This window comes from Dipodomys spectabilis, unplaced genomic scaffold (genome assembly GCF_019054845.1).
Source record: "Dipodomys spectabilis isolate Male_0828 unplaced genomic scaffold, ASM1905484v1 ptg000787l, whole genome shotgun sequence".
NCBI lineage: Eukaryota > Metazoa > Chordata > Mammalia > Rodentia > Heteromyidae > Dipodomys > Dipodomys spectabilis.
In genome coordinates this window covers 7779-34903 of record NW_024871464.1, presented here as the reverse complement: position 1 = coordinate 34903, position 27125 = coordinate 7779, and the positions used below count along the sequence as shown (strand labels likewise).

Sequence of the window (27125 nt, the reverse complement as noted above, 5' to 3'; positions counted from 1 at the left end):
CTAACGCATCTTGTAGTCGTTAGATACAGATGTTTCGCACAGCTGGCCCTTAAAATCCAAGTCTACGGTGAAGTCGAGGTCTCGCTGCCAGGGGAGAGCGGGAGGGGGGATGGGGCGCGGTGAGCGTGGGTAGGAGGTCACAGCCCCCCCCTTCCCAGGTCAGGCAAGCAGCCCCTCCCCCCGGGATGGGCATGAGCCCCCATTTGTTGGGAAACTCCTCGGCTGTCTCCCGATCCTTCCAGGAAGAGCTGACCCAATCCTTCCCGGTTCATATTTTAAAAAAAAAAAAAAAAAAAAAATGTTTCCTCCGGGCAGGTGCTGGTGGCGCACGCCTGTAATCCCGGCTACTCAGGAGGCTGGGAATCCAGTGCTAACTCCGCTAGGCTCTTCTGGGGATGAGGGGTGAGCTGTGACCGTGTACACTGTTCTTAACCCAAAGCCAACGGTGCATCCCAAAGATGTCTGTCCACATCTGCCGAGACTCAGTCTCCCTTCTCTGCCTCTGGCCGGGTTTTGGGGTTTGGGACCTGGGGTGGGGGGGCTCCCACACCTAACGTGGGACTCCTGCCCTTTGTTCGAGCCTGGGGAGGGGGGGTATCAAAAATTCACTTTTGACTTCTAGGCAACCACAACTCATCCCTCAATCAAGCCAAGCTCCCAAGTATTCCTTCTAGAAGGTTCTCTCTGGCAGGAAGGGCTTTGGCAGCTGTCTTCTAGGCCATGTCTGGGGAGGAGGGACCTAACAAAAGCCTCTTGTGGCTGGGTTGGAAGTCCGATGGCCTCTGAACGCAGCTACATTCTGATTCCCACAGAAACTTCTAGAACTTAGGTGGGGGAGGGTGGGGAGGCTTACCACGTTTTTGGCATTTGGTTTCATGGATATGGTCCCGTAGATCTCCTCCCCTCTCCGGACCGTGAGGTAGTCTTCCAAGTAGAAGACCGTCTGCTTCCAGTGTGTGTAGGGGGCGTCCGGGGCTACGGGGGGGAGCGAGAAGAAAAGTGGGGGGCTTCAGGAGCACCGGGAGGCGAGAAGGGAGAGACAGAGACAGTGTCTGCAGACGCCAAGGCCCAGCGCAGACTCGCCCCCGCCCCGGCCCCCCACCCGGCACTGGAGAACCTGCTGATTCCTCCCCCCCCATCCCAAACCCCTGGCACCTTACCCAGCCCGGCCCGGGGTCCCTGGGCATGAAGGAGGAAGAGACCAGGCCAGGCCAGAGGCCGCGGGCTTACCTGTGGAGAACCCCATCTTCTTGTGGCACTTGGTAAACTCGATGTTGAAGTAGGTGACCAGCGCGTGCACGTAGTCATTACGCTGGATTTGGAGGCAGAAGGCAGAGGTGAACGACAGCTCTTCGGTCTTCACGGTGTAAATGTCCACCTCCTAGGGCCCACGTGGGGGCGGGGGGGGGGGGACAATGCCAGAGTTTGATGCTCTCCACCAGCCCCCTCCCCAGCCGCGCCCACAGCCGCCACCCAAGCACCATCCAAGCCGGGCGCTGGCCCTCAGGCCTGTAAGCCAGGCCTCTCAGGAGGCTGAGACTTGAGGATCCCAATTCAAGGGCAGCCCAGGCAGATAAATCCAAGAGACGCTGGGATCTCACAGGAGCCAGCAAAACGCCAGAAGTGGCTCAAGTGGCGAGGGCCAGCTTTGAGCGCAAGAGCTAAGGACGAGAGTGTGAGGCCTGAGTTTAGGACCTGACAGGTACACACATTTTTGTTTTTCCAGTCGTGGGGCCTGAACTCAGGGCCTGGGCGCTGTCCCTCAGCTCTTCAGCTCAAGGCTGGTGCTCTACCACTTGAGCCACAGCGCCGCTTTTGGTTTTCTGGTGGTTCCTTGGAGATCAGAGTCTCACGGCCTTTCCTGCCCGGGCTGACTTTGAACCTTGATCCTCAGATCTCAGCCTCCTGGGTAGCTAGGATGACAGGTGTGAGCCACTGGTGTCCAGCTTAGGCACACACGTTTAAATCATCATCATCATCATCATCATCATCCTTAGCTTGGGTTCTACCAAGCCCAAGGGACTTGCCAGGCAGGTGTTCTACCCCTTGAACCAGGGCCCCGGTCCTTGTTTGTCTTGTGTGACTTTTGCCTGGACTGCGTGATGCTTCCACTTAGACCTGCAGGGTAGCTGGGACCACAGACCTGTGTGACCACCCCAGGCTTCTCCATTGAGATGGGGCGGGAGGGGGCTTGTCTTGAACTGCCTGGGTTCCCATTTCTGCCTCTCGGGTAGCCGGGATTGCAGGCGGGGGCCACGGGGCCCACGCTGGTTGCTAGGCTTTTGGGTTGCTTGTCTGTCCACGGTGCCTGAGCCCGTCCCGGTGCCCGTGGCCTTTTGAATGAGCAGGAGGCTGGAGGTCTTGCTTTTCAGATTTCCAGCCACCAAAAGACAGCCGTCCAGTCTCCTGTCGGCTGACGCTACCCGGTGGATCTGGGAGCCATTCGCATCTTTAGAGGGGTCTCTGGCTGGGCACCGGTGGCTCACGCCTGTCATCCAAGCTCCCCAGGAGGCTGAGATCTGAGGATCGGGGTTCAAAGCCAGCCCGGGCAGGAAAGTCCATGAGACTCTGATCTCCCATGAACCACCAGAAAAGTGGAAGTGGTGCTGTGGTTCAAGGGGTAGAGCACCCGCCTTGAGCTGAAGAGCTGAGGGACAGCACCCAGGCCCAGAGTTCAAGCCCCACGGGGAGGGGAGGCGCGGGCCCACGCTCAGTGTGGCCAAAACCAAGCAACACGGGAGCAGCAGGACGGGGGAGAAGACGGGCGGGCAGGGTCCTCACCCAGGCCACGTCCCACCCAGGCCCCGCCCGCCACACCCAAGCCCCGCCCTCCTCGCCCAGGCCACGCCCCATGCAGACCCCGCCCTCCCACTCCAGGCCACACCCAAGGCCCCGCCCTCCTCACCAGGCCCCACCCCACCGCAGGCCCCGCCCTCCTCACAGGCCCCGCCCTCCCACCCCAGGCCACACCCCAGGCCCCGCCCCCCTCACCAGGCCCCGCCCTCCCACTCCAGGCCACACCCCAGGCCCCACCCTCCCACCCCAGGCCACACCCCAGGCTCCGCCCTCCTCACAAGGCCCCGCCCCACCGCAGGCCCCGCCCTCCTCGCAGGCCCCGCCCCCGGCGCAGGCCCCGCCCCCGCCGCCCCCAGGCCTGACCTTAATCAAGCAGGCGTTGGTCACCACTTGCTTGGGGTCGACAATGTCCACCAGCGGCTCCTTCATGGCCACGTCCCGAATGCAGGTCATGTCGAAGCCGTACACGTTTTCCCACCCTGTGGACGGAGCGGGCGTGAAGCGGGAGGAGGACCGGGGCTACCTCCCCATCCCTGCCCCCCATGCCCTGCCCCCATGCCCTGCCCCCCATGCCCTGCCCCCCATGCCCTGCCCCCCATGCCCTGCCCCCCATGCCCTGCCCCCCATGCCCCCCATGCCCTGCCCCCCATGCCCTGCCCCCCATGCCCCCCATGCCCTGCCCCCCATGCCCTGCCCCCCATGCCTCCCATGCCCTGCCCCACATCCCTGCCCCCCCATGCCTCCCATGCCCTGCCCCCCATGCCCTGCCCCCCATGCCCTGCCCCCCATGCCCTGCCCCCCATGCCCTGCCCCCCCATGCCCTGACCCCCCATGCCCTGCCCCCCCCATGCCCTGCCCCCCATGCCCTGCCCCCCATGCCCTGCCCCCCATGCCCTGCCTCCCATCACCTGCCCCCCATGCCCTGCCCCCCATGCCCTGCCCCCCATGCCCTGCCCCCCATCCGTGCCCCCCTATGCCCTGCCCCCCATGCCCTGCCCCCCATGCCCCCCATGCCCTGCCCCCCATGCCCTGCCCCCCATGCCCTGCCCCCCATGCCCCCCATGCCCTGCCCCCCATGCCCTGCCCCCCATGCCCTGCCCCCCATGCCCTGCCCCCCATGCCCTGCCCCCCATGCCCCCCATGCCCTGCCTCCCATCACCTGCCCCCCATGCCCTGCCCCCCATGCCCTGCCCCCCATGCCCTGCCCCCCATGCCCTGCCCCCCATCCCTGCCCCCCTATGCCCTGCCCCCCATCCCTGCCCCCCTATGCCCTGCCCCCCATGCCCTGCCCCCCATGCCCTGCCCCCCATCCCTGCCCCCCTATGCCCTGCCCCCCATGCCCTGCCCCCCATGCCCTGCCCCCCATCCCTGCCCCCCTATGCCCTGACACCCATGCCCTCCGGTGCAGCCTGAGCTGGGGGTGCCATGTGCGGGGCCCCTGTTGCCCACCCGCACCTCCCACGTCCAGGGGGGGCAGCCAGGGCTCAGCAGGGCTGACACCTGTCTCAGGCTTTGGCCTGAGGAGGAGGTTGGGAGCAGCCCCTGGGAAGGGGCGGCTGAGAGACTCTCATCGCCAACAGACAAGGCAAGAGGAAACCAAAGCCAGAAGTGGCGCCGTGGCTCACGTGGTAGAGCGCCAGGCTTGAACAGAATACTGGGGGACGGCGCCCAGGCCCTCAGTTCAAGATCAGCGCACGCACACACACACACACACACACACACACTCTGCCCAGGAGACACTGGCCAATGGCGGCCGGCCGGGCCTCCCAGCTGGCCCAGGCATGGCTCCCCACATCCGGGCAACCTGGTGGCACCCCTGTTTCCTTTCCCAGGGCCCTTGGTCCCCGCTGACACCCTGGGGGACCCCTGTGCCCCTTGGGGGAGGGAGGAGGGGGGAGGGAGGAGGACCGAAGAGAGTCTCTCAACTCAGGCTGCTTTTCTGAGGCTCACAAAGGCCCCCGGGGCACAGACGGCTGGACAGACGGACGGAGGAGGCAGAGAAAATAACCACCTCCCACGGGGTGGGCACTCGAGGCAAAGACGGCAGCCCGGCCTTCCCACGGCCTACAGGCTGGCGCAGACCCCCCCTGCACCCCCACCCACTGCAGGGGTGCAGCGGGGAGCAGACCCCCAGCTCCCCAATCGCTGGGCTGGAACCAACCAGCCTGGGGGGGCATGCGCACTCACAGCTGGCTGTCTCCCCGCCCCCTCCCTCCCTCCCTCCCTCCCTCCTTCCCTCCCTCCCTCCCCCCACAGAAATGTTGGCCAAAAGGCTGGGCGTCCTGTGCCAGGGTGAAGGCTTGGGTTTCGGGGTTTCATCCTGACTTCTCCCACGTGTGTGTGCGTGTACATACACATCTATACACATATACACACATATGTGTGTATATGCACATGTGTATGTGTACACATATATACACACATGCATATATACATGTATGTGTGTATATGCATATACGTGTGTATGTGCATATTATATAAGTATACATCACATATATGTATATGTACACATATATACTATACTAGAGGGTTTTTTTTTGGTCAGTCCTGGGGCTTGAACTCGGCCTGGGCGCTGTCCCTCAGCTCTTCAGCTCAAGCCTGGTGCTCTACCACTTGAGCCACAGCGCCACTTCCAGTTTTCTGGTGGTTCATTGGAGATGAGAGTCTCAAGGACTTCCCTGCCCAGGCTGGCTTTGAACTGCTGATCCTCAGATCTCAGCCTCCTGAGTAGCTGGGATGACCCGCGTGAGCCACTGGCGCCCGGCTTCATTCTCCCTTTTCTAAAGCTCTTTGGTATTCACACCTGTAACCCTAAGCTACTCAGGAGGCTGAGATATGAGGATCTCTGGTCAAAGCCGACCCCGGGAGCCAAAGCCCATGAGCCTCTTATCGCCAATGAATCCACCCAAACCCAGAAGTAGAGGCATGGTTCAAGCGGTAGAGCACCAACCTTAAGCAAAATAAATAAATACCAAGGTCAAAAAAATGAAGCCAGGCAAAAGTGTGATGCCCCAAGTTCAAGCCCCAAGACCAACACCAAAAGAAAGACAAAATAAAAGGCGCTGGGCGCCGGTGGCCCCCGCCTGTCATCCCAGCCATGCAGGAGGCTGAGATCTGAGGATCAAGGTTCAAAGCCAGCCTGGGCAGGAAAGTCCATGAGACTCTGATCTCCCAGGAACCACCAGAAAACCAGAAGTGGCGCTGTGGCTCAAGCGGTAGAGCACCAGCCTTGAGCTGAAGAGCTGAGGGGCAGCGCCCAGGCCCCGAGTTCAAACCCCACGATCGACCAAAATAAATAAATAACAGAAATAGAAGGCAGGCGAGGGGACTCACAGTGGATTTTGAAGTCCTTGTACTGCCGGTCTTCTATGGCCACCACGTACAGCGCTGCCCGGTCTGGGAACATGAGGCCCCCTGGCTTCTGTTAGAAATGGCGGGGGAAAGTGTGAAGTGGGAATCTGACAGAGACATCACCCACTGGGCTGTTCTGGGAGTCATCGGAGCGGCCCCCCCTGTCCCCGGCTGGGTTTCCCAGGCACCCTCCAGGGCGGGCCAGGGAGAGATGGAGGTGGGGGAAGCCGGAGGTGGGGGGGGGACTGGGGAGGGACCCCAGGAGAGCAACGGGAACCAATGAAGCCTGGTGGCGGTGGATCCAGCTGGGGCCGCTTAGCCTGCGGGATGGGCAAGCGAGGCCCAGGCTGGGCAGATGCCCTGCAGATCTGCTCGGGCCCGAGGCCTCCCTTAAGTCCTGCTGGGGAAGGGGAGGGGCTCCACGTCAAAGACCTGAGTTCAAATCCCCCCCGTGATGCGCCCGCCATGGCTGGAGGCTGGGGAGTCGCGTGCTGGGGCGGCGGGCGGTCTCACACTCACCAGCCACTTGTCCCTGGCGAAGATGACGGTGTTGAGCATCGACTCGTAGAACAGGCAGTAACCCATCCACTCGCTGATGATGATGTCCACCTTGTCCACCGGCAGCTCCACCTCCTCCACCTTGCCCTTGAAGATGGTGATGACTGCAAGCAAGGGGGGGCGTGGCCTTGGGCAGCGGCTCCCCCCACGGCCCCCAGCCAGGAGGTGACCCGGCCTCCACGCCCGCGTGGAACCCACCGAGATGTACCACGAGGACCCCGGGGGGGGGGGGGGGCACAGCCGGGTGCTGAGTTCCCAGCATGCACAGCACCACCGCCGCCACCCTGAGGGAAGTTCCATTGCTGCTCAGGGAAACTGAGGCTGGCCCAGCCCAGATGGGCTCCATTGCTAGGTTGCCATGACAACCCAAACCCAAAGAAACGGGGGGGGGGGGGGGGGCCGCGGGGAACCTCTCCCCTCCTGGTTTTTGCATCTGTGCAGAGGTGGGCATCTCCCTCCCTCCCTCCCTCCCTCCCTCCCTCCCTCTCTCTTGTATCTGGGAAGAGGAAAGACAGACTGGTGTTTTGACAAGATTCTGCCCCAATTCTGCAGACAGAAAGCTCAGCTGTGGGCGCGCCCCGGCCCCACGGGGGACTCTGGGTCCCCACGGAGCCCCCCCGCCCCCCGGGACGGGTGAGGAGGCGGTCCATGGGGGAGGTGGCCGCACTGTTGAGATGCCGGGTAGTTAAGTGAAGTTAGGGCGAGGGGCCTGGCTCCACAGGAGCCAGGTCATGGGGGGGGGAAGCAAGGCCCACATGGCCAGGGCCCCCCACCCCCTTCCCAGGCCTCGGGACCCCAGGCCGGTGCTAGCAGGGAGGCACGGCCCTGAGCCTCACCCCCCCCCCCCGTCACCTCCCCTCCTGCCCAGGTCGGAGCGGATGGCACCCGCAAGCAGGGGAGAAGGTGGCAGGGCCGTGCTCCCACTCTGGAAAGTTCCATGGCACCCGAGATTCGCTGGGAGGCTAAACAACACCACCGCTTGCCGGTTTTAAAACCAAGATGCCAGATGCCCGTGGCTCCCGCCTGTCATCCCAGCTACTCGGGAGGCTGAGAGCTGAAGATGGTGCAGTTCAAAGCCAGCCCGGGCAGGGAAGTCCAGGAGACTCTGATCTCCCATGAACCAGCAAAAAGCCGGAAGTGGCGCTGTGGTTCAAGTGGTAGAGCGCCAGCCTTGAGCACAAAAGCTCAGGGACAGCGCCCCGGCCCCGAGTTCAAGCCCCAGGTCTGACTAGTAAACCAACAACAATAATAATAATAATAGATAATAAATCACATCATCTTGAATCTGAGTTTTATGGACTGGAGGCTCTTCCATGGTAGAGGTGCAGGTTGGTTCATTGTCTCTACAAAGATCGAGCCCAACAATGCCCGGTGGTCATCAGTTTAAGAGGAGCTGGCAGCCTGGCCGGGGCCCCTCCCCCCTCCCCCCTCCCCCCTCCCCCCCCCCCCCGCACCGTTCAGCCTGCATCCCCCCCTCAAGGTGGCTTTGAGGTCACTCTCCGGGGCCGTGTCCCACTTCCCTAAGGATGACGGGAAGTTTGACCAACCGGCTGCGGAACAGCCCGGCTGGCAGGTCTCAGGGCGATTAATCACGGCCAAAGCACACTTTGGTTTTGGCAAATGACACCACGTTTGGTCGCCGTTTATAGCGGAGTCTTTTTGTTAAGATCGTTTCGGCGGTTAGAGCAATCTGAGGAAAGGTCATGGATTGTGTATTAATAAAAAGGAAAAAAAAAAAAGCCGATCAGGCCAGCCCACCCTCATTTGAGCCTCGAGGGCATCCGTCAAAGTCAGATGACCCCAGGGTCGAGTGTGGTGGCCCACACCTGTAGTCCCAGCTACGCAGGAGGCAGAGGCAAGAGGGTTTTAGTCCCAGGCCAGACTGAGCAAAAGTGTGAGAGTTTATCTGAAAGATAAAGTGAAGCGAAGAGGGCTGGTTTATTCCCCCTCCTGTAATTTTTCTGAGTAGATGAAATATATAGATAAATATATATATATATATATATATATACATATATATATATATGTTGTTGTTTCCAGTTATATAAAAATCGTATCCAGCTCTGCTCCTATAATCAATTTCCACAAAGGCACCCACTGTTCAGAGCCTCCCGGAAGCCTGCTGCCACCCGCCCCTGACGGAGGAAGAGGAGCCATGGCGCTGCTAGTGCTTAAGTCAAAGAGGAATGGCGTGTGTGTGTGTGTGTGTGTGTGTGTGTGTGTGTGTGTGTGAGAGAGAGAGAGAGAGAGAGACAGAGACAGACAGAGACAGAGACAGAGACACAGAGACAGAGACACAGAGACAGACAGACTCAGAGACAGACAGACTCAGAGAGGCAGAGACACAGAGACACAGAGAGACAGAGACATAGAGACAGACAAACAGAGACACAGAAACACAGAGACATAGAGAGACTGAGACACAGACACAGAGACAGAGAGACAGACAGACACAGATACACAGAGAGACAGAGAGACAGGGACACAGATACAAAGACACAGAGAGGCAGAGGGGGAGACGCTGCATCTTCCTGCTGGTGTGGATCCACTAGTGGATCGAGGAGTGGAGGGGGTTGGCCAGGGAGGAGGGATGGATTTGGGGTCCTCCACGGGCCTGGCCATGTCTTGCGGGGTGGGGGGGCTGGGTGGGGGACGGGGGGAGGGGACAGGACTCCGCCTCACTAGCGCCACCTGCTGATGGGAGGCCGGAGGCTTCCACTGGGTCCCCTCCTCCGGGGTGCGTGGGGGGGACGTGGGGGGGGGGGAGTGGCAGAAGGTTTGGGGGTGGCTGCTCCCTCGGGGACAATGGCTTGGCCTGCGTCACACCTGGGCCAGTGTGTGTGCACGTGCGCGTGTGTGTGCACACGCGTGTGGATGGAGCTAATCAGACTCTAGGCTACCCAGGGCTGTGGATTTCCAGAAGGTTCTGAGGGGCACGGGGGACAGCATGGGCCGGCAAATCAGAGCGACCCTGGGGGAGCAGGCAGAGCCTCGGGGGCTGGGGAGGACACGGGGGAGACTGGCCAGCCTCCATGAGCGTGGACTCCAGGCTCCCAGCCTCCTGGCTTCCGAGGCCTGCTGGCCCCGCCCGCTTCCCTCCGCCCTGGGCTCTCTGCCGGTCCTACCTCTGGTCTCACTCAGCTCCAAACGCCCCACCCGAGCCCCCACCCCCACCCCTGTCCACTGTCCCACGGGTGGAGAACCGACCCGCACAGATCTGCGTGTACTCAACATGGCTCCAGAGGAAAGTGTCTGGAAGGTTCTAGGCCAGCTGGGAAAGGAGGGAGGGGACGATGGGAAGGGACACACCTCTCAGGATGAGAAGGGACCCAGATCCAGGGCAGCCGGGCTGTCACCGGGCTGTGGAGGGGAGAGGAGGGGGCGGTTCACGCCATCTTGGGCGAGCAGGGATGTGACCCCCAAGGTTCAGTGCAGACAGGGCCCGGCAAGCAGCCAGGGAAAGACAAACCTCCCCTGGCAGGGCCGGTGCGGGGGACCCAGCTCGCCCGCAGAGCCTCCGCCAGGGCCCCCCATCTCCTCGAGATCTCTCCACGCACGTCCCACCCCAGCCCCCCATCCACGGCAGGTCTCAGCAGCGCCTTACTGTTGTCCAGGTGGTTGGCCTTGATGATCTTCTCTGAGTAGTCAGAAATACTGGAACATTCGATCTAGAGGGGGCACAGAACACAAGAACCACGGGTCAAAAAGAAGTGTCAGAATTCCATCATGTCTGATCCAGTTCCGACCCCGAATGTCTGCCCCAGCTCCACAAGGGCCCATCTGCTGCCAGCACGCTACCATCTCGGTCACCACTGTTGGGAGATGGCGGGAGCTTTAGGGGGTGTGGCCTACTGGGAGGAGGTGAGGTGATTGGGGGTGTGGCCTACTGGGAGGAAGTTAGGTCACTGGGGGTGTGGCCTAGCAGGAGGGAGGTAGGCCATTGGGGGCGTGGTCTAGAGGGAAGACATTGGATCACTGGGGGTGTGGCCTAGTGGGAGAAAGTTAGGTCCCTGGGGGCGGGGCCTAGTAGAAGGAAGTAAGGTCATTGGGGCAGGACCTAGTGGCAGGAAGTGAGGTCTTTGGGCCTGGCCTGGAAGGGATACTGGGGCTCCAGCCCCTCCTCTTCCTCTTTTGCCTTCTGTCAGCCATGTTTTTGTTCTAGTTCCCTGGGAGGCCAGGCCAAGCCAGAATTGCTGCCAGCCCCCTCCTCTTTGCCCCTGCCAGGATCTCCCCAAACCAGGCCCAGCCCCAGGCTGGAAAATGCCCACTGGGGCGCTGGGCCCCAGGCTTCCGGGCCTCTTCTCCCACCAGCTCCTGTTCTGGCTCGGGGACCACCCCCCAGAGCTCCAGGTGTCACCAGCCCGTGGCGCTGTAGGAGGGGAGAGTTCCTCTATTGTTTTATTTTTCGAGCATTTCTTTTTTGGCCTAGGCCCGCGTGGACTTTGAGCCACCTTCCTATGCCTTCCCCCTAGCCGGGACTACAGGTGCATACCACAGGTCAAAGGCGTATGCTACACCGCTCGGCTTGCTTGTTGAGACGGGGTCTGCTACGTTTCTCTCCCCCCTTTTTGTTTTTTTCCTGAGCTAGCCTCCGCCTCCTCCTCCTGAGTCGCAGGGATTATAGGCGTGAGCCACGGCGCAGGAGCGACATTTCATTTTCCTTCTCCTTGTGTTGATCTTTGTCCTACTTCTCCGGCTTTTCCAAGTCTCTCTGGCTTTCTATTTTTTTTTTCCTCCTCCTCTGTGCTTCTGTCTTCATTTTCCATCTCTGACTGTCCTTGTGTCCCCGGGCTCAGCCCGTGTCCCCCACCCCCCCCTCCCGAAGCGGGCATCGTGGGTGGGCGGGGGGGGGGGGAGGGGGTTGGAACAGAAGACACCATGAAAGGAGCCATCGGGCGGCGTTAGAGTCGGTGCCAAGTGTCTGTAGCTGGCGGGCACGGGGTGGGACGCCCCAGAAGACAGTCCAAGGGGTGAATGCTGCCCTGGCTGGAATCTGGGGGCAAGCCAAGGATTTGGGGCGCTTTAGTGAAGCTAGGAGCCTGCTGGGCCCCGTGGGTGGATGGGCCGCAGGTTTGCACACATCCTCGTGGCTTCTCTGCCCGGGGGGTGCAGCCCGGGGCCACCCCCCAACCTGCTTCGGACAGGAGCAGGTCACTTCCGGGGTGAGGCACCTCCCCGAGCCTTAAGGCTGAGCACCCTGGGACCCTGGGCGCCCTGCTTCTCCACCGCGTGGGGGTGGGGACTGGCCCAGCCGGCACGGGGGCCCCTCACCGCCCTGGCCTCCCCCCAGGGCGTTCTGCTCCCCTTCCAGAGAAAGGCGTGGGGGGGGTGCGGGGAGGGGGGGACGGACAGGGGCTGGAGGGGTGCGGCCTGGTGGTTAGCGTTTCCTAGTGTGCATGAGGCCCTAGGTCTGAGGGGAAGAAAGAGACAGAGACACAGAGAGAGATACAGAGAGACACAGACAGAGAGAGAGACAGACAGAGACAGAGAGACAGAGAGACAGAGACAGAGGGACAGACAGAGACAGAGACAGAGGGACAGAGAGAAGGGGAGGGGAGGTCCGCGATGGGTCCTCTGGGGTCGGCGGGGCAGGGGGGCCCCGGGCGGGGTGTGGGGCGCCCACACTCACCCCGAACACCTTCTTGGCCCCTGCCTTGGCGGCGAACATGGACAGGATCCCCGTCCCGCTGCCCACGTCCAGCACCACCTTGTCCTTGAACACGTGCTTGTTGTGGTACATGGAGTTCCGGTACGTGAGCGTCCGCACCTCGTCCTTCAGCATCTCCTGCGGAGGGGGGAGGACGGGGAAGGGAAGGCCATCAGCGGGCTCCAGGTCCCCCCCCCCCGGCCGGGGTCACAGGGAACCGCAGCTCCCCCCCACGGTCACACCGCTGTCCCCGAAGAGACCCCAAGGACTGCAAAGGCAGCCCCGCGCCGGTGGCTCACGCCTGTAATCCCAGCTACTCAGGCGGCTGTGATCTGAAGGATCTCTATTGGAGGCCAGCCCGAGAAGGGAGTCTGCAAGGTTCCGTCTCCAGTTAACTAGCAAAAAGCTGGGCCGGAGGTGTGGCTCAAGAGGTAGGGGGCCCAGATGGTCGCAGGGTGGGGTTCATGTGGCCAAGCACCTACCTGGAAGTAGGCAGGCCCCGGGCTCCAACCTCAGTCAGTTACCCAGAGGTGTGCATGCACACGCACACACACACACACACACAGGTGCACACCCACGTGCGCACACAGTGCATGCACACATGCTCGCCCACGCACACAGCTGCTGCACAACAAAGGAAAGAGTGATCAGGGTGAAGAAAGAGCTGACAGACAGACAGACAGACAGAGATCTTTGCCAGCTCTTCATCTGACAAGAGATTCATATCCAGAAGAGAGAAAGGAACTCAAAACATGCAATAGCAAAAGAACAAACAATCCAATTAATAAATGGGGCAGATGAGAAGAACAGACAGTTCCCGAAAGTAGAAAGGGCCAAATAAATACATTTTATATTAAAAGAGGAGGAGGAGCAGGAGGAGCAGGAGGAGGAGGAGGAGGAGGAGGAGGAAGTTCTGCCTCCTTTGTCATCAGGGATATGGAAAACAGAAGCTCCCTGAGCTCCCATCTCCTCCAGGCAGCAGAACCATCACCAAAGAAAACCAGAAAAAAAAACAAGGCTGGGCATGGTGGGGTCCACTGGAGCCCCAGAGACAGGAGGTAAGATGTCCTGGATTACAGGTGTGAGCTACTGGCACCCGGCTTTGCTGATCTGGTTCTTCAAAGTCTGACTCACGCCTGTCACCCTAGTGACTCGGGAGGCTGAGATCTGAGGATCACGGGTCGAAGCCAGCCCGGGGCAGGAAAGTCGGGGAGACTCTCTCACGTCCAGTAAAACCGCTCAAGAAAAAGCTGGAAGTGGTGCTGTGGCTTAAGTGACAGGGAGCTTTGTCTTGAGCATTAGAGAGGCTCAGGGAAGAGAGCCCCAGGTCCTGAGTTCGAGCCTTGGGACTGCCACTTCCATGGCGAATACCTTTGATCGCCTTACCTCGTGGATCCCGAAGTGGGCGTAGGAGTCGAAGTAGTAGTCTCGAGAGGTCATCTCCTCCGGGTTGAGCAGCTTCGACATCTTCCCCCCGGCCCGGGCAGCTGGGCTGCGTGGACACGTGGTGGACGCATTGCACCGGCTTGGTTGGGATGATGGCTTGTGGTGGCTGGGTGGGGGCGCTGCTCACCTGGGGGAGGGGGAGGGGGAAGGGGAGGGGCCACATGTCAACAGAGGCCCAGGGTCCAGCCTGGGAGACGCTGCTCCGCCCACCTCCCCAGTCCAGTGCCAACTCCGCAGCTGCTCTGTGGCACTTGGTGACACCCTTTGTGCTCCCCGACCTTCAGATACACATGCTGGCTAAAGACCCGGATGGCCAAATCAACCTCTTTGTGTGAGTGTGTGTGTGTGTGTGTGTGTGTGTGTGTGTCTCGGTCGTGGGGCTTGAACTCGGGGCCTAGACACCGTCCCTGATCTTTTTTGCTCAAGGCGGGCGCTCTACCACTTGAGCCAAGGCACCACGTCCGGTTTTCTGGTGGTTTATTGGAGATCAGAGTCTCACGGACATTCCTACCCCGAGCTGGCTTTGAACTGTGATCCTCAGATCTCAGCCTCCTTAGTAGCTGGGATGACAGGCGGGAGCCACCGGTGCCCAGCCTCTTTTCTTTACAAGTTGCCCATCTCTGTACTGGCATTTCCAGGGGCTGAGATGGTAGCTCCGTGATGTTGGGTGTTGGAATTAACCGCCCTATGCCTGCGCTTTCCTGCTCTGAAATGGGAATGATGCGAGATGGAATAGCACTTTTGAAGTTCTTAAAAACAAGCCAGGTAGCTGGGCGCCGGTGGCTCCCGCCTGTCATCCTAGCCTCTCAGGAGGCTGAGATCTGAGGATCATGGTTCAAAGCCAGCCTGGGCAGGAAAGTCCGTGAGACTCTGATCTCCAGTGAACCACCAAATAAAGCTGAAAAAAATGAAGCTGTGGCTCAAGTGGTAGAGGGCTAACCTGGAGTAGAAGAGCTCAGGGACAGTGCCCAGGCTCTGAGTTCAAGCTCCAGGAACTACACACACACACACACACACACACACACACACAGAGGAAATTAAAAAACTAAACATAGAACCACTCGATGACCCAGCAATTCCACTCTTGTGCATTCATCCCAAAGATTACAAATCAAGGTTACAGCAAAACCACCAGCACAACCATGTTCACTGCAGCACTGCAGGTCTCTCTGGTGGATACCACCAGAGCCAAGGTATAGGATCAGCCCAGAAAACCCCTCAACGGACAAATGGACTGAGAAAATGTGGAAGAGGTACGCAACAGAATTTTATCCATCCATTAGGGGGGAAAAAATGACATTGTGCCATTTGGAAAGAAATGGAAGGACCTGGAAAAAAATTATGTTACATGAAATAGGTCAGGCCGAGAGACAAAGGATGCATCTTTTCTCTCGCGTGCAGAAGCAAGATCTAATTTATAAATACCTACACAAGTAAAACACACACACACACACACACACACACACACACACACACACACACACACGGCGTGCTATGTGAGTGCACATAAACGTATTAACTGAAGTGTGGTCTATGCAGTAGAGAATTCAAATGATGAAGCGCCGGAGTAAAACTAATAGTCCACAAAGTGATCACCGGGGAGCCGGCCTGTGACAGGTGTGGGGGTTTGGTCAAGGGGAGGGGGATAGAAGAGGGGAGGGAGGGGGAGGGGGAGGAGAGAATGCAGTCGTAATATTCCACGCACATCCCCGTGAAGCCAGGAAAATCAAGGGGAGGGGAGGGGCTGGGAGGAAGCCACACCTGGTCCTCATCAACTGTCACGTGATGTGGCAACTCCGATCCAGATGCCCGCACCTCCCTTCCCCGCCCCCCCCCCCTCGCCCCCGGCCCCCCCGTTCCCCGAGACGCCGTATCTGTTATCTTGTTCCTCCTGTGTTTAGTGACACACACCCCCAATCCTGACCCCTGCCAGCTGCGCTCCTCACAGTCATCCCATCCCTCCTCCCCACAGGCTAAAGGGAGGGAGAAACAGCCCAGAGACACCCCCCCCCCCCAAACATCTGGATGGACACACAGCTGAGCCAGAGAGGGTGGCCTGGCCCGGGAACAGAGTCCAGGAAAGAGCCTGGGAGCTGGGTGCAAACACAGAAATAGAAAAGCAGGATTCTAGGACACGCTGATCTTGGGGGGGGGGGGGGCTGGGCCTCCACTCCCTGATCCTCTCCCTGTGAGGTGGAAAGCAGATACTGAGGGCAGACACCCCAAGGAACCGGAAAGTCCAAACTTGAGGCTCTGCCCTGTTCATCGGGGCCCGTGTGACCTTGGAAGGCCCTCTGTCACCACGTCCTCAGCCCAGAAGCAGGGAGGAGGAAGATACAGCGGGCAGGGAGCTGGCCTGGGACCCCCTTCAAAAGTCTGGGCTCCAGAGGGCTGCCAAGGGCTCACACCTGCCATCCCAGCTACTTAGGAGGCTGAGAGCTGAGGATCACGGTTCAAAGCTAGCTTGGACAGGAAAGTCTGTGAGACTCTGATCTCCCATGAACCACCAGAAAACCGGAAGTGGTGCTGTGGCTCAAGTGGCAGAGCATCAGCCTTGAGCTGAAGAGCTGAGGGACAGCGCCCAGGCCCAGAGTTCAAGACCCACGACTGACAAATAAACAAACAAATAAAGCAAGCAAGCTGTGGAAGACTTCACGGTGCTACCTGCTTTGGCCTGTACTTGGTGCTGAGTTGATTTTTGTTTTGTTTTGTTTTGTTTTTTGTTTTGTCAGTCATGGGGCTTGAACTCAGGGCCTGGGCGCTGTCCCTCAGCTCTTCAGCTCAAGGCTGGCACTCTACCACTTGAGCCACAGCGCTACTTCTGGTTTTCTGGTGGTTCATTGGAGATCAGAGTCTCACAGACTTTCCTGCCCGGGCTGGCTTAGAACCAGGATCGTCCGATCTTGGCCTCCTGGGTAGCTTGGGTAACAAGCAGGAGCCACAGGTGCCCGGCTTGAGGTGGTTTGGGGGTGGTGTGTGTGTGTGTGTGTGTGTGTGTGTGTGTGTGTGTGTGTGTGTGTGTGTGCGCATGCGCACGCCAGTCCTGGAGCTTGAACTCAGGGCTTTGAGCACGGTCCCTGAGCGTTTCTCTGTTGTTCAAAGCAAGTGTCCTACCATGCGAGTCACAGCTCCATTTCTGGCATCTTTTTTACTTTTCCCTTAATTTTTTGAGTGGTTCACTGGAGATCAGAGTCTCACAGACTTTCCTGCCTGGGCTGGCTTTGAACTGCGATCCTCAGATCTCAGCCTCCTGAGGAGCTGGGATGACAGGTGGGAGTTCACCATGGCTTAGCTGTGGATTTTCTTTCTTTCTTCCTTCCTTCCTTCCTTCCTCCCTCTCTCCCTCCCTCCCTCCCATTCCTTCCTTCTCTATTTTCCCATCCCCTGAGCTGGGTCAAGGCTCAAGGCGGGGACAGGCAGATCTAAGACAAAGCAGCTCAAGAGATCGACCCCATCTCCTTCTCTCCCCTCCTCCTCCTCCCTTCCCGGGGCCCAGGGCTGGAGAGGGACGAGTCGAGGAAGGGGTGTGTGTGGGGGGGTGTTCCATTTTTCCCAGCAGTGTCTTGGTGGTAGCGGCCTCGGCCTCGGCCTCTGCCTCTGGGCCGTGGCCGCTTCCTGGCCCACAGCCCGGCCCTGGAGCGGCCGGGCATCTTGGCACCGGGCCGCCTCATTGGCATGCAGGAGGTGAGCCGCCTTCGGCTTGGCGTGGCGCTCCTGGGCTCGGCGAGACTAAAAATAGACCGTGGCAGCGTGCACGCGCCCCGAACCGGCTGCAGTGTCACCTCTAAACACGGGGGAAGGAGTGCACACACACACACACACACACACACACACACACACACACACACGAGGCTGCTCTGCGCAGGCGGCTGATCCCAGCACTGACACCGTTTAAATAGATCAAGGAGAGGAGGGGAAAAGACGCCCAGCTGGTGCGGATGGGGTCACGCTCAAGGTCAAGGGGGGGGGGCCTCCAGCAGCTCCAAGCTGTCAATCAAAGGGGTCTCCTTTGCCACCCAAGGCCCCCAGGCTTTGGCTTCCCGTTGGCTGGTTTTGGAGGTGACTCGCGTGGTCAGGAGGACCCGGGGAGTCGCAAGAGGTGGGCAGAGGGGTGACCGGGTGCCAGGCGGGGTGTGTGTGTGTGTGTGTGTGCACGCACGCGCACACGTGTGCACGCTGGTCCTGGGGCTTGAACTCAGGGACACTGAGTTCCTGAACTTTTGCACTCAAGGCGGGCGCTTTACCCCTTGAGCCACAGCGCCACTTCTGGTTTTCTGGGGGGTTCATGGGAGATCAGAGTCTCACGGGCTTTTCCTGCCCGGGCTGGCTTTGAACCGCGATCCTTCGATCCCGGCCTCCTGAGTCGCTCGGGTGTCAGGGGGGAGCCACAGGCACCCGGCTGGAGATTTGCCTTCTCGACTGGAAAAAGCCCCCCCCCCCCAGCCCCCACGCTCGAAGCTCAAACAGGCTCCCCCTGCCCCCCCCCATAACTTTGAGCCACATTGTTTCGGAGGGGGGGGGACACAAAAGAGAGGGAGGATTCGGTTCAACGTGGAGACTGGGGGGGGGGGGGGAGCTGGTGGCCGGCAGAGCAGGTGCAAGTGGGAGGTTCTGATGGGAGGGAAATGAAAGACTGGCTGGAGCCCCCCAAAAAGTGGGGGGGTTAAGGCAGTGAGTGTTGGCTGAGCCAGTAGAAGCTGTGTGGAAAGGGCAGAGGGCCAGGCTGGGGGAGGGAGTAGTTCAATTAATCGTGAGTATGGTGGGGGGGTCATTTGCAAACAGAAGGCTCCTTGCTGGCCAAACCCCTGCTTTTAGGAGGGGAATGTGGGAAGGAGCAAGGAAGGGCGGCTGGGCTGGGGGGGGGGGGGGGGGCGGGGGGGGGAAGGGCTGTACTGGGGAAGCTATTTTCAAAGACCAGTCAGGAAATAGAAGCATCTGAACTCGGGCAAAGGACCGCTAGCCGGGGAGAGAGCAGAAAATAGAATCTACCAGCGCGGGGAGGGGAGGTGAACTTCCAGGTCTGCAAGCTAGCTCTGCCGGGCAGGAGACTAATGGCGATGTCAAGTGAAATCAGGTCGGGGTGAGGGGAAAACGTGAGAGTCCACGTGGACGGCTAGAAATGTCACCCAGACCCGGGAAGAAAGCGCGTCCAGCAAGCAGTGAGGGGTCAACGGCAGGCCGCAAACAGCTCAGGCAGAATCAGAAGGCGGCCTGGTGGCGCAGGCCCGTCATCCCAGCCACTCCGGAGGCTGAGATCTGCGGGATCGCGGTTCCAAGCCAGCCGGGGCAGGAAAGCCCGTGAGACTCTGATCTCCAATGAACCACCCAAAAAAAGCTGGACGTGGCGCTGTGGCTCAAGGGGTAGAGCGCCAGCCTTGAGTGAAAAAGAGCTCAGGGACGGCGCCCAGGCCCCCAGAACCAGCCAGCACCCACGAGAGTCGAAAGGCAAATGGCAGATGGAGGAATCCGCCCTGACATAGAAAGGGGTCCTATAGATTAATCATTGAAATCAGCGGCCCAGACACCCAGAAAACAGTGAACACGCCACCCCCCGCCCCGCCAACTTCCCACCCACGCAAATGAAAAAGAAATAGCACTAACGAATTAACACGCAGGGAGGAAAACAGAGCGAAACCTGCTTGACGAACTTCGCTAGAGCCTGGAGAACAGACGAAGCAGCACCCCAAAATGTCTCTCCGTCTTCCAAACTGTAAATTGCTGTGTTTGCAAGGTTTGTCCTTTTTTTTTTTTTTTTGGAAAGCGGTTTGGCAAAAATGCATTAAAAAAAAAAAAAAATAGTTTCCAAGTCAGGTGTAGTGGCTCACGCCTGTAATCCCAGCTACCACGGGAGGGCCTGGGAAGGGAAGCATGGGAGTTCAAAGGGCAAAGTCCACACCAGTGTCTTCCATCCCAGACCACGCGAAGCTTGAGGTGGGTCTTCTCCCCTCCTCCCCCTCCCCTCCCCTCCTCTCTCTCTCTCTCTCTCTCTCTCTCTCTCTCTCTCTCTCTCTCTCTCTTTTCCTGGGCGCTGTCCCTCAGTTCTTTTTCACTCAAGGCTGGTGCTCTACCACTTGAGCCACAGCTCCACCTCCAGCTTTTGGCTGGTTCACTGGAGACCCGAGTCTCACAGGCTTTCCTGCACAGGCTGGTTTTGAACCTCCACCCCTCTTCCGGGCCGGGGGCGGGGTGGGGGTGGGGTGGGTCCCTCTGTCCGTTCCCTTTGTCCTCAGTTTCCCTCTCTGCTCTCCCATGATGCAGTCAGGATTCGAGACACGGCAAATCCAGATGCTTTGCTTCCCTGGCACGGAGGAAATCGTCCAGACCCACGCCAGCCCGAGTCTCCACTGTGGGCATGGAGCCAGGCTGTCAGGAGGCGGAGGGAGCTGCCCTCCCCGGACAGGCCGGGCTGGAGAGGTGGCAGCCAGGGCGCCATGCCTGGTGGACACCTTTTTGAGGGCTCAGTCGTACTCTACACGTCCTCACCAGAAGGATGAGCTTCTACGGGGATTGTCTGTGAGCACCTTCGAGCTGAGCTGCGGCCTCTAAGGCTCCTCATTCCAGCCTCAAGTGGCCTCAAGTGCCTCTCGAGGGTCATCCTAAGGCGTTATTCTAACAATCAGTTCACGCCCGAGCAATCCAAGGCCTTACGGGCCATCAGACGCCGTCGCTCAAAGAGGCTGAATGATTCACCGGGTGAAAAGCCACAGGCCGGCCCCCCTCAACTGCCAGCCCCCCCCACCCCGCCCCAGCCCCCACGCGGAGCGCGGAAGAGACTCGGGAAAGCCACAACGCCACATCCTAATCACAAATCACACCAAAGGTCCAGCATGGTAGTTCCTGCCTGTAATCTCAGGTATGGACAGGAGGATTGTGGGCCAGCACTGGACCCTCCAGAGTCTTAGGAGAACTGATGAGCTCTTCTCATCAGAGAGGGGGAAGGCAAATACTAAAAACCCCAGCGCTCCAGCTCAAAATAGTAACAAGAATAAATACCCGAAGGTCATCCCAGGTTAGCCCACGATTCCGATCCCAGGGGTGTGTGCGCATGCGTGTGTGTGTGTGTGTGTGCGTGTGCGTGTGCGTGTGCGTGCGTGCTCGCACGTGTGTGCGTGTGTGCGTGTGCTCTAGTCCTGGGCCTTGGGCTCACAGTCCTCAGGATCTGGGCGCTGTCCCTGAGCTTCTTATGCTCAAGGCTGGTGCTCTACCACTTGAGCCACAGCCTCACTTCCTGCTTTTATTTTTGGTAGTTTAGAGGTGCTAAGAAGAGTCAAATGGGGGAAACACACCAGAGTTTGGGGAGACATCAGACTCCGTGTCCACACACACACACACACACACAGAGCTGGAGGTGCGGCTCAAGTGGCAGAGCATCAGCCTAGCAAGCTTGAAGTCTTGAGTTCAAACCCCAGTAGGACCAAAAGAGAAACAACAACAAAATAATCTCAGCTCACGCCTGTCATCCCAGCTACTCAGGAGGCTGAGATCTGAGGATCGAGGTTCAAAGCCAGCCTGGGCAGGAAAGTCCCTGAGACTCTGATCTCCCAGGAACCACCAGAAAACCAGAAGTGGTGCTGTGGCTCAAGTGGTAGAGCGCCGGCCTTGAGCTGAAGACCTGAGGGATGGCGCCCAGGCCCTGAGTTCAAGCCCCACCATTGACCAAGTAAAAACAAAGCTCAGCGACAACACCCAGGCCTTGGGTGTTCAGGCTGCAGTGCCAACATCCAGTCCCCAGGGAAGGCTCAGAACGGACGGGCAGAGAACACAAGCAAAGCCAGCGGAGAAAAGGAGACGGCCCGTCCCAACCCAGACTGGAAACGCAGCCGGCCTGCGTGGCCGTGGCTTAGCTATGCAAGCGGCCTGAGGGCAGACTCCAGGAAGAACTTCCTGACACCCGAGAAGCCCGGGAGGTCTCTCTGCTGCTTCCTTTGCCATCCATCACCCACGTAGACACAGCACATTTGGGCGAAGGACTCTCAAGGTCAGGAGTGCAGACAGAAGGCTCTTTGGGCAGTTCTTCTGCTTGTCTGGCTTGCTTCCTTCCATCCTCTGACACCGCCCCCCCCCCTCCAACATCCGTGTCCCCCACACGCCGGAGCCATTGGCAGCTCCTTGGCTGTCTGTGTGTGCCATGCTGCCCAACCCCCCCAGCTGGCACAGTCCAGTGCAATGTGTAAGTCACGGTGGTGTTTTCTTTATAGAACCTCCACCACCACCACCACCAGAGTTTTGCCTGTTCCACGGGAGAACCGTGCACGTGGTATGGATCAGGAGGAGAAGGGAGCGGAGGAAATCTCAGACCCGCACTGCAGGCAGGAGGCTGTACATGGCAGCCAGAAGCCAGTGCAGGGCTCTCCACTAGGCCACATTTGCCAAGAAACACACACACACACACACACACACACACACACACACACACACACACACACACGCACGCATCTTCTTAATTCTGTCTAGCTTGATAAGCAATTATAGCGTGCGATCGCCACCAACACGGCAGTACCTTAATCCCTGCGCGCACACACGCACGCAGGCCGCACACACGCACGCACACAGGCCGGTCCAGCCTTCATCCTAACACTGGTGGGCCAGGCCACCAGGTCAGCATCTCCCACCCACCGACTGGCCTGGTACCTGTGGGCTTCGAAAAGAAACACAGACGCAGTCTTCAGAACGGTTCTGTGTGTGTGTGTGTGTGTGTGTGTGTGTGTGTGTGTGTGTGTGTGTGTGTGAGTGTGTGTGTGCAGGGAATGAGGGCTTGAAACTCAGGGCCTGGACGCTCTCCCCGAGGCTGGCGCTCTACCACTTGAGCCACAGCCCCACGTCTGGCTTTTTGTCGGTTCATTGGAGAGAAGAGTCTCCCCGTCCCCCCTCCTCTGCCCCCTACCCCTAGACTTTCCTGCCCATACTGGCTTTGAACTTTGATCCTCCAGATCGTACAGCCTCCGGAGTTGCTGGGATTACAGGCGTGAGCTACCGGGTACCCGGCTTTCCGCATGACTCTGCTCCAGCCGTTGCTCCCCCCCGGGGGCAAGGAGGGGGTCTCTACGTGGAGGTGCTGAAGGCCCAGTTAGAGACTCATAGCCATCATTAATAATGCAGCAAGCTTTCACCAAGAACCCAAACGCAGACGACTGCGCATCGTCCCTCACGGCTAGTAAGCAGGCCCCGAGATGAACCCCTTCATCTGCTACTCAGATGAACACCCGCCCCCCCCCCCCAAATAAAAGTAGTTAAGAGTGTGTAAGCCCAGAAGGTCAGATAGGCCTTTTGGGGTCCCCAAAATGCAGCCAGGCTTTGACCAGCCACAGCACCTCAATTCTGAGAATCTCTATAACTTGTCTACAGCAGAGAAGCAAGGGAAGAGGAATCCCAAACTTCGGGGGTCAGAGACCTGCTGTTCATGACACGAATCAGTTCAGCCCAAGTGTATTATTATTGGTGGTGGTGGTGGTCGTGGGGGTTGAACTCTGGGCCTGGGCGCTGTCCCCCAGCTCTTCAGCTCAAGGCTGGCGCTCTACCACTTGAGCCACAGCGCCACTTCTGGTTTTCTGGTGGTTCCTTGGAGATCAGAGTCTCATGGACTTTCCTGTCCAGGCTGGCTTTGAACCACGATCCTCAGATCTCAGCCTCCTGAGTCGCTGGGATTATAGGTGTGAGCCAGTGGTGCCCGGCCCAAGGGTATTATTTAGTGTGTGTCAGACGCGGTGTAAGGACAGAGAATGCAACACAAGAGAAAAAAAAAAAGAGTTGATGATCTAACTGGAGAGACGGACACATAAAAAGGCCAATTACGCTGCAAAGGGAAAAGCAAAGCATTAGAAATGCAGGAGGACCGAAGGCTCCCGGAGAGGGGGTAAATGGCGGGGTGGAAAGGCTCCAGAGAAAAGAGTTGAATCTCACTCCCTCCCCTCCAGATAAGGAGAGGCCGAGGTGGGGAGAGCACTTGGGGATAAACTAAGTGGAAGGTTTTATGGTGGTTGTTTTCTATTTTGGGGGTTCCCCCCCCCCAGAGGAGTCTACAGAATGGCTGTGAGTTAGTCAGCCAGGACCGAGCATGCTAGGGAAATTCGTCCTGTGCTTGGACGGAGGGAAGCCGCTGCGGTGCTCTCGAAAGGCCCCGGAGACACCTGCCACCCCTGCCACTCAGGAGGCTGAGGTGGGAGGACTGGGCTGGGAGGCCAGCCTGGGTAAGAAAAGTCCGAGAGACAGTTCCCTCAGAAAAAAAAAAAAGCCAGAAGTGCAGGTGTGGCTCAGGGGGTCAGAGGTCTGGCCTTGGCCCTGATTCAAGCCCCCAGGACACACACACACATGCACACACACACATGCACACGCACACACACACACACACAAGCTAGCTTGCACAGGCTCAACCTCTGAGGCCACGGGTCCACCGTGGGCCCTGAGGGTGGACGCTAATGGATGACAGGGCACAAGCCTCCCCCTCCCCACCCCTGTCCCTTCCCCAGAAGGCTGAGAAAGCGGAGGCTGATGTGGAGGGGGGGGACCCCGAGAGCTGTGTGGGGCCCTGGTGGCTGCCCTGCTCCGGGTCTGGGGGTGCCTGCACACCCCCTGTGTGCTCACTCCCGCGCGGAGACTGGAATCGTCTTTCCCAGAACTTCCCAGCCCTCCCGGCCTCCCTCCTGGCCTCCCCCCCCCCCCCCGGCCTCCCCCCCTCCCCGCCGCCCCCCTCCCCGGCAGCTCCACCTGCCCAAGTGCTGCTTCTGCTCTCCTCCCACGGCCCTCCACTCCCATTCACACGAGCACGCTCGCTCCCCGCTAGAAATAGCAGCTGGGGCCAAGAACGAGGAATCCAGAGCCGGAGCCTGGTGCTGCCGTCATCCCAGACACTCAGGGGGCGGAGGTCTGAGGATCGCGGTTCAAAGCCAGCCCAGGGAAGGAAAGTCCCTGAGACTCTGATCTCCCGAGAACCCCCAGAAAACCAGAAGTGGCGCTGTGGCTCAACGTGGTAGAGCTGTGTCCAGGGCCCTGAGTTCAAGGCCCAGGGCTGCCGCGGGAGTCCCCAGGCTGGGGCGTCCTGGTGGCTCAGGCCGGAATGGAACTTCACGACTCCTGGATGGAGACCCCGGAATAAAGGGTGAAGGCCTTCTCCCCACCAGACACACCCTGAGATGCCCTGACACCCCCCTTGTACGCACCCTGCACCCCGGGAAGCACGGCTCTCCTGGGGCTCCCGGCCCCATGTCATCGGCGCCCCCAGAGGCGCCCCGGGCACCCCCAGGATTCACAGCCCCCCCTTTCCCCCCTCACCCTGGACGCCCCCCCTGTGCCCACCCCCGGGTGGGGGCGGAGGGGGCTGGGGGCGGGCACCATCCCTGGAGGAAACCCACAGATGCCAGGCGCCGCTCCCCGTCCTGGAAAGCGAGGGGAGGGGGTTGGGGTGGGAAAAGTTTGGGGGTCAGGGTCCGCTGTGGGGGGGGGGCGGGGCATGACCTCGGGGGTCAGAGGGTCAGGAAGGGGGTTGCACCTCCCGGGAAGGCTGAGGGACAGGGGACAGGGACAGGGACAGGGGCAGGGACAGGGACAGGACAGTGGGGGGACCGGCCGCCCCGGTCACCCCCCGGCCCCCCACCCCCATCCCCGGCCCCGGCCCCCCATCCCGGGTCCCCCGCGCCCCGGCCCCGCATCCCCGGCCCCCCGTCCCCGGCCCCCCATCCCCGGCCCCCCATCCCCGGCCCCCCGCGCCCCGGCCCCCCGCGCCCGGCCCCCCATCCCCGGCCCCCCGCGCTCCGGCCCCCCATCCCCGGCCCCCCATCCCCGGCCCCCCGCGCCCCGGCCCCCCCGCGCCCCAGCCCCCCATCCTCGGCCCCCCGCGCCCTGGCCCCCCCGCGCCCCGGCCCCCCATCCCCGGGCCCCCATCCCCGGCCCCCCATCCCCGGCCCCCCATCCCCGGCCCCCCGCGCCCGGCCCCCCATCCCCGGCCCCCCGCGCCCGGCCCCGGCCCCCGCGCAGCCGCAGCTCGGCCGGCGCTGTCCCCGGTGCTGAACCCGCGCCGCGGGGGGGGCCCCCCCCCCCATGCAGCCTGTCCTCGCCGACCCGGCCGACCGCGGGGGACTCGCGGGCCGGGACGCGGAGGGGGGCGGAGTGCAAGGTCACGGGCGGCAGGGGTGACCCCGACCCGGCCCCGGCCCCGGACCCCAACCCGGACCCCGGACGCCCCTCCCCGCCCGCCCCGGCCCAGCACCAGCTCGGGGTCCCCGGCGGGAGCGCCGCGCGGGGTGCGGGTGGGGGGGGGCAGGGGAGGGGGCCGGGGAGGGCGGGGCGTCCGAGCGAGCGCGGCCCGGCGCTCTCGGGGTGGGGGGACCCCGCATCCGGCACCTCGCACCCGGCACCCCGCAGCCCCGCACCCGGCACCCCGCACCCGGCACCCGGCACCCCGCAGCCCCACACCCCGCACCCCGCACCCCACAGCCGGCACCCCGCACCCCGCACCCGGCACCCGGCACCCCGCACCCGGCACCCGGCACCCCGCACCCCGCACCCGGCACCCCGCACCCAGCACCCCGCACCCGGCACCCCACAGCCGGCACCCCGCACCCGGCACCCCGCACCCGGCACCCCGCACCCCGCACCCAGCACCCCGCACCCCGCACCCGGCACCCGGCACCCCGCACCCGCACCCGGCACCCGGCACCCCGCACCCCGCACCCCGCGCCCCGCTCTCCGCACCCCGCATCCGGCACCTCGCACCCGGCACCCCCGCAGCCCCGCGCCCCCGCTCTCCGCACCCCGCACCCGGCACCCCGCACCCCGCACCTCGCAGCCCCGCAGCCCCGCGCGCGCCGCGGAGCCGGGGAAAGTTTGGCGGCGGCGGCGCGCGCGGGGTCCCGGGGCGCGCGGCGGGTGGCACGCGGGCGCGGGGGGCGCGGGGGGCGCGGGGGGCGCGGGGGGCTCCCGGGGAGTCGCCGGGGTCTCCGGGGCGCGCGCGGCGGTGTTGGGGACCCCGCGGGGCCCCCGGCCCGGGCCGCTTACCTCGGCGCCGTCCGCCGCGTTCTCCGCCATCTTCCTCCGCAGCAGCAGGCAGCGGGACGAGTGCCTCATGCCCATAGGAGCCGGCGGGGAGCGGGCGGGCGCGGGCAGCGACGGAGGGGCCGGCGCGGGCCGGCGGCTGGGGCGGGCGCGGGGCGCGGGGCGCGGGGCGCGGGCGCGGGCGCGGGGAGCCGGGACCGAACCGCCGGCCCTGCGCCGCCGAGCGCCGCCCGGACACGCGGCCGGGCCCCGCGCGCCCGCCGCCGGCCCCGCGCCCGGCCCCGCTCCGCCCGGGCTCTTCCGGCGCCGGCCCGCGCCCGCGCCCCGCGCCCCGCGCCCG

The 27125-nt window shown here is 61.4% G+C and overlaps 1 protein-coding gene across 1 annotated transcript; it reads right to left on the bottom strand.

Moving 5' to 3' along the window:
* Nucleotides 1-26863, bottom strand: Prmt8 (protein arginine methyltransferase 8). Its single transcript, XM_042673278.1, is given in 11 exon segments — nt 1-84; nt 854-975; nt 1231-1381; nt 3160-3275; nt 6130-6217; nt 6667-6809; nt 10310-10373; nt 12335-12490; nt 13739-13825; nt 13827-13925; nt 26789-26863. Coding segments are annotated over 11 exon segments (1185 nt in total).
* Nucleotides 26864-27125: the final 262 nt, after the last annotated feature.